This window comes from Pteropus alecto, unplaced genomic scaffold, assembly GCF_000325575.1.
Source record: "Pteropus alecto unplaced genomic scaffold, ASM32557v1 scaffold398, whole genome shotgun sequence".
In the NCBI taxonomy this organism is placed as follows: domain Eukaryota; kingdom Metazoa; phylum Chordata; class Mammalia; order Chiroptera; family Pteropodidae; genus Pteropus; species Pteropus alecto.
In genome coordinates, this window is record NW_006442497.1 from 3,285,062 (window position 1) to 3,291,388 (window position 6,327).

At 49.1% G+C, this 6,327-nt stretch overlaps 2 protein-coding genes across 3 annotated transcripts in view; one reads left to right on the forward strand and one right to left on the reverse strand.

Annotated features, from left to right (window-relative positions):
- Positions 1 to 4,068, forward strand: part of EIF5A (eukaryotic translation initiation factor 5A) — a 5,134-nt gene extending 1,066 nt beyond the window's left edge. The window contains exons 2-6 of one of the 2 annotated variants that reach the window (XM_006922304.3): positions 1,365 to 1,550; positions 2,671 to 2,775; positions 2,953 to 3,084; positions 3,170 to 3,243; positions 3,411 to 4,068. In XM_006922304.3, the coding sequence (XP_006922366.1) occupies positions 1,386 to 1,550; positions 2,671 to 2,775; positions 2,953 to 3,084; positions 3,170 to 3,232 (465 nt within the window). In that variant the 5' untranslated portion in view covers positions 1,365 to 1,385 and the 3' untranslated portion in view covers positions 3,233 to 3,243; positions 3,411 to 4,068. Of the gene's footprint in view, positions 1 to 1,364; positions 1,551 to 2,670; positions 2,776 to 2,952; positions 3,085 to 3,169; positions 3,244 to 3,371 lie in introns of those variants that run through there. The other variant, XM_025040097.1, reaches the window with a different exon arrangement.
- Positions 3,732 to 6,327, reverse strand: part of GPS2 (G protein pathway suppressor 2) — a 3,632-nt gene continuing 1,036 nt past the window's right edge. Inside the window, exons 3-11 of the mRNA XM_006922305.3 lie at positions 6,097 to 6,206; positions 5,909 to 6,021; positions 5,700 to 5,779; positions 5,527 to 5,609; positions 5,179 to 5,332; positions 4,990 to 5,079; positions 4,824 to 4,903; positions 4,638 to 4,733; positions 3,732 to 4,463 (exon numbers count right to left, since the gene is read on the reverse strand). Of these exons, the coding sequence (XP_006922367.1) occupies positions 4,380 to 4,463; positions 4,638 to 4,733; positions 4,824 to 4,903; positions 4,990 to 5,079; positions 5,179 to 5,332; positions 5,527 to 5,609; positions 5,700 to 5,779; positions 5,909 to 6,021; positions 6,097 to 6,206 (890 nt within the window). The 3' untranslated portion in view covers positions 3,732 to 4,379. The remainder of the gene's footprint in view (positions 4,464 to 4,637; positions 4,734 to 4,823; positions 4,904 to 4,989; positions 5,080 to 5,178; positions 5,333 to 5,526; positions 5,610 to 5,699; positions 5,780 to 5,908; positions 6,022 to 6,096; positions 6,207 to 6,327) is intronic.

Below are 6,327 nucleotides of genomic sequence, written 5' to 3' on the forward strand. Positions count from 1 at the left end.
CCCCCGGAGGCTGCCCTCGGGGTCGGAGGCCGCGTGGCCAAACGTGTGCGGGGACCCCCTCCCCCCTGGTCCGGGCCACCGGAAGCTCCGGGCGGCCACATGGTGGGCGGGAGCCGGCACCCCCCAGCGCGGGGACAGCAGGTCCTCGAGGGCGCCTCAGGGAGCTTGGAATTGTGAGGAGTGGGAGAAGCCGGAGGCCCGGATTCTGATCACCCCAGATAGCCTGCTGCGGGCATATGTTAGCACTCCCGCAGCTTACAGGCCCTTGGGGCTTTCCCTCCCGAACCTCATGTGAAGTGAAGGGGCCAGCCAAGTGTAAGTGGCACTCTTCTGTACTGGGAGACTAGATACAATGGGGAAACCGAGGGCGATTGGATGGGAGCCCAACTCTTCTCAGTCGTGCCGACAGCACCTTAAAATCCCGGGCAGTGAGTTCCCTGCTGTGATAGGTGCTCTTCACCTTGTCACTGTCTTCCTCGATGTGTCTATTTTGGGAGTTCCTGGTTTTAGAGTCCTTCACTTTACTATCCTAGTATAAGTTAAACTACTCACTACTACCAGCCTTTTACTTTCATTTTATTGTCATTCACCACTCCCCATTCCCCCACTTTTACTGACTTACAGGCCCGGCCTGAAAAGCCGACAAGACCGATGCATCTTGGGAAAAGTGGGAGGGCCTTCGAGGAGAGGCTGGGTTCCTGAGTTCCCTTTGGGAAAGGAGATCGAGGTGTTTAGCAGGGGGATTAGTTTGAAAAAACTTTACTTTACCCTCCCTCGGATGCATCTGCAAATGCATGTTGGAGAGGCGGGAATCCCCCAAAGAGGCCTGTGGTTTCCTGTACCAATGACTGGCTTGTGTGTGGATAAGGTGTAGGGGTGTAACATAGCCGGGTGGGGCCCTGTCCTCTGGTCTCCACCCTCCTCCCCGCCACGTTAGCCCCGCCCTTTTGCTGGCTCATTGCTGCTCACCTAATTATAGCTCTGGTTATGTGTGGGGAAGAGGGGTGGTTGGTTTCAGTGGCAAGTAACACCTGAGTCCTCCCCCCTCCCAGGAATTAGGCTTTTGCCCATTTCAGAGATTTGGCATCCTAATTTGGCCCTGAGACTTTCTTTCCCAAGTCCCCCCACTTTAGCTTTTGTTTGGGGTGGGAATCCAGCTTCTTACCTCCACTATACACACATTAGTTCTATAATATTTGTGATCCCAATCAATATTTAATCTAGGAACTTTAACTTTATTTTAGATAGGTAATAGAATAAACTGCTAGGAAGAAAATGAAGCAGTTTCCAGAAAGGAGTGGGATAAATGAGAGGCCCTGTTAAACCTCCATTCTTACTGACTCCAGTTCTCTTCTTGACTCTAGCTGGAATCGAAGCCTCTTAAAATGGCAGATGATTTGGACTTCGAGACAGGAGATGCAGGGGCCTCAGCCACCTTCCCAATGCAGTGCTCAGCATTACGTAAGAATGGCTTTGTGGTGCTCAAAGGCCGACCATGTAAGATTGTGGAGATGTCCACCTCCAAGACTGGCAAACACGGCCATGCCAAGGTTAGAGTTTTACCTCTCCACATCTTGTCCCCACACCTCTCAGGTCCATGGGGCTCCTGGAAGCAAGTTGTCATCAGTCCTAGCCCTCCACCTTCCTTTAGTTCTTTTCTTAATCTACCATCCAGTTCCTTCTGTTCAGCTCTCAGCCCTGGATACCTTTCTACTACATTTGTTCCCAGACTTGAGCCTCTTCCACTATTGTCTCTGGTAACCCCTTTCTCCATCTCTTGGTGGTGTTTTGTGCTCTGGCTATTTAGCTGTTCCTTATTCCTGGCCTTCACTTTTTCTGTTTCTCTCTCTTTCCTTCAGTCTTTGTAGGTGTTCTTTGTTTCTGTTACTTTGCTTAGGGTTCTCCTACCCTAACACAGAATTCAGCCTTCCCTGGAGAGGAACAGTTTACCTCTGAACTTCCAAATCACCTTGCCGCCCCCTCTCCTTGAGGCTCTTTGCTTTCTTAGGTCCTAACATTCTTGCTAGTTCTGTCCTTGTCACTTTGGATTTTTCTTTTTCCTCAGAAGTTCAACCTGGTTCATCCTTTTTAAATTTTTTATGATTTTGTTCCCTAACTGGTTTCTCTATTTTTTGTTGACTTGGCATTCCTCCTGGGTTGCCCCAATTTCTTTCATCCTTTTCTGTGTTTTGGTTTCTTTATTTTCTAATTGCTTAGTTCTTCCTAATCTCTCCCATCCTTTTTTCTTTTCAGCTCTTTCTTAATCCTTCCTGTTTTCTCAGCTCTTTCTCTTTTACTTATTTCCTAAGTTCTCAGCCTTTTATGCTGATGTTCAGAAAACTCTTCTAAACTTTTACCTGGACTCTTCTAGGCACTTAACCCCTTAATTGTCAAAGGTTTGATAGCTCTGGGTAATTGACTGCTCCAAACCTGGCCTACAGTTTTCCTTATGCTGTCAACCCCAATTTCAGTGGTGGTCTTTTTGCCTCAGGTTCTTTTTACTTTAGAGGCTTTAGTGTTTCTTCCTTGATTTCATTGTTCATTTCCAACTCCCCTGATCTTTGTCCCAACTGTAGTCTGACTTCCCTTCCCAGCCAAGGACAAGTTGAGCCTTTATCTCCTCTACCCTAGTTTGGTTGGGTTTCTCTTTGATGTGATGCATACATACAGGTCCACTTGGTTGGTATTGACATCTTTACTGGGAAGAAATATGAAGATATCTGCCCATCAACTCATAATATGGATGTCCCCAACATCAAAAGGAATGATTTCCAGGTATGTAGATGGTCTGGGTATATAGTTGGGTCAGTAATTGGAGGTGGTGTACAGATTGAGTAGAAGAGTTTGTGCTGGGAGAGGAGGGAAATGGCAGGAGAGGGTATTGGGTATTAATAGTTTGCTATCCTAGCTTGTCTATCAGATCCTTTATCCTCCGTATCAAAAAAAAATCAGCTGATTGGCATCCAGGATGGGTATCTATCACTGCTCCAGGACAGTGGGGAGGTGCGAGAGGACCTTCGTCTGCCTGAGGGAGACCTCGGCAAGGAGATTGAGCAGAAGTACGACTGTGGAGAGGAGATCCTGGTATGGACCACCCTCCTCCTTTTGTGCCCAGCTATCCTCTTTGTGCTTCATCTCTGAGCTTAGATTTCTGACTTCTCGTTCACAGATTACGGTGCTGTCTGCCATGACAGAGGAGGCAGCTGTTGCAATCAAGGCCATGGCAAAATAACTGGCTCCCAGGTGAGTATGACAAACTCTATTCCCCCTTCACATACTTTGTTGTCCCCATCAAAGAGTTGCTTTAGTTTTAATTGTTCCAGGCTTACTTTCTGACCACAGGATGATCCTCACCCTTTTTCCTTTTCCAGGTATTATCCTATCTTACTTGGTTTCTCTCTCCTACCCAGGGTGGTGATGGTGGCAGCAGTGATCCTCAAGCCTGCAGAGGCCCCCTCCCCCAGCCTGGCCCAGCTCTGGCCTGGCACTTGGCTGGACTTCTCCTACTCAATTTATTTGACGTTTTATTTTGGTTTCCCCCACCCCTTCAATCTGTCGGGGAGCCCCTGCCCTACATCCTGCTCCCTTGGCCAGGAGTGAGCCATGGCCTTGGTGAAGCTGCCCTCCTCTTTTCCCCTCGCACTACAGCCCTGGTGGGGGAGAGGGGGTGGGTGCTGCTTGTGGTTTAGTTTAGTGGTTTGTTTTTGTTCGTTTGTTTTTTTTTTTTTTCCTTTTTTTTTTTTTTTAAATTCTGGAATCAAAGCTGTGGATTCTGGCAAATGATCCTTGTGCCCTTCCCCCACTTGTCCCTGGTCTGGTTCCTGTTCCCCATAGCCCTTTATCCCAAGCACCACCCCCACAGACTGGGGACCAGCCCCCTCCCCTGCCTGTATCTCTCCCCAAATCCCTTTAGCTGGGGAGGGAAAAGGAGGAGAGGGGAGGGGACCTGCCCCCTCCTCAGGCATCTGGGAGGGCCCTGCCCCCATGGGCTTCACCCTTTCCTGTGGGCTCTCTCCCCGACACATTTGTTAAAAGCAAACCTAAATAAAACTACAAGTTTAATATGAAGCTCTAACTTGGCTGCTGCTTTGAGCAAATAGGTATTTGCTGACTAGAAGATAAATTTGGAAACCAGAAATAGATTTTAGATTGAACTGTGCCACTGAGTTCATTTCAACCAACCCACTGTCCCACTGTGACTTGCCATGGACCTGTCAGCTACCACTCCGCCCTCCAAGTTGTCCTGGCTTGGTCCAGGTGGGAGGCAACACAAACAGCAGCCAGGAGCAATGGCAGGTTTTATTGGCCTGGACTAGGACACACAGGCACCCTCAGCCATGGTAAGGGGTGGGGATGAGGCTGAAGATAAAATTTGATGGTCACTTGTGGTAGAATCGCGGGTTCTGGCTGTGCTGGATGAAGGGGAGCCGAGGACCAGGCTGGCTGGCAGCTGCAAAGCTTGACTGGTGGTGATGAAAAGGCTTTGTCAGTGTGCATACTCTCTCTTCTCCATACCCTTACAACCACACCCCAAAGGAAGAAGGGAAAACCAAGACTGTGAGCCACCTCTCCTACCCAATCCTGTTTTCCCTAGTAGTGTAGGGACTGTGACCTAAGGTATGATTTACCATCCTTACCTTTCCTGCTGGTTGCATTTGCACAGGGAGCTGGGGGGAGGCAAGAAGTCCTGGGGCGGGATGCAGAGCTTGGGGATGCATGGGGCGCAGGGAGGACTGCAAAGAAGAGAATTAGGACCTGAGGCAGCCAGGACTTGGGCTCCTCAACATAACCCTTCCCCTGACCTCCCAAGGCTTTACACTCACTGAGTCAGAGAAGCCAGTTTGCTGGTTAGCATGTTCCATCTGCTTTTGCAAGGACAGGGCACTACCAGGCTGGAGGAATCCTAGGTGAAGAAGGGTGTGTGAAATGAGTAGAGAATGAGGAAGGGCAGACCCATAGAACTAGGGCCCCCGTATGGGGTGTTATCACCTGTCTGAGTGGGCTGAAAGTGGCTGTGCACTGCGTAGGGCTGTGGCTGTGGCTGAGACAGGTACTGCACTGCAGGAAATGCTGAAGGTGCTGAGAAAGGCAGGGGCACAGCCATTAGTCTGTTCATAACACTTCCCAGCTCTGGGCCTTGAGGCAAGCCACACGTACCTCCCTTTTCCCATCACTCACCTCTAAGCTGCTGACTAGGACTATAGGTGGGTTGAGTGGGTCCATAGTGAGGTGGGGGCTGAGCAGTCCCATAGGCACCACCTGGGCTGCCTTGGAATTGCCCGTGCTCTGGGGTCCCTGCAAAAGCAGCTGCTGAGCCCACATAGTGCCGGGTCTAAGGAGAAATGAGAACTCACTTCGTAAACTCAAAAGCAGAAACTCAATGTGACTTAGGTATGCCCCATTTTTCCCTATACAGCTAAATGTATATTACACTCATGACTTGAAAACTGATTTAGTAAGGATGCCTGGCTCTAGGCGGAAACAGGGAAAAACAATGGACTAGACACCCAGTCCTACTCCTCTTACTGTAAGCACTTGGGGTCCAAACATCTGTTTGGCTCTGTCAGCTGCCATGAGGGTGCCTGGGCGATTGTGTCCTCCAGGACTCCCTAGAGAGGGAGAGATCTTCATGATGCTGAAATGGGAGTCTATAAGCCCTAGGAGGGCCCATTCTGACAAGTGGTTTCTTTAATCCTCACCCTGCATGCTGAGGAGATGAGTTCCTGTGTGAACAGTCAGGCTCTGTGGGTATGCAGCTGATGTCAGAGTGGTCAGGTCACTGGAATGAAATGAAGGCAGATCAAAATCAAGGACAAGGCCCCCTCTTTTGCCATTAAACACTGATCTTTTGTTACCTGGTCCCAATTATACTTTGTCCTCAATTTTAATTTTAGCCCTCCAATCCCACCTCTGCTCCTTTCGCCTCCGTTTTTCTTCCTCGTGTAAAACTTTCTTGAGTTGCAGGAAAAGCTGGTGCTTCTCTTCCTGTAGGGCCAAAAGCTTCTCTTGCAACTTCAGAATCTGGGAAAGGAGGAGAGAGAAGATGAAGGCAGGAGAGCCAAGGGAAGAGCTGGGAGAGATCAAGGGCCTACATACTTGTTCCTTGGTCTCCTCTAGTGACATTCTCTCTTCCATCTCCTTTTTCTTTCTTCTCTCCTGCTCTTCTTTCATCTTCTGTTCCATCATCTTGTCCACCTCTTCTTCCTCTGGAGGAAGAGTTAGACAGAATGGAAAAGTGGGAGGGTGGTTAAAATAGAATATTATAGATTGAAGACCAGCAAAATCGGGTCAACTCAATGCTCCTTTATGCTCTTGATAATGGCTCTT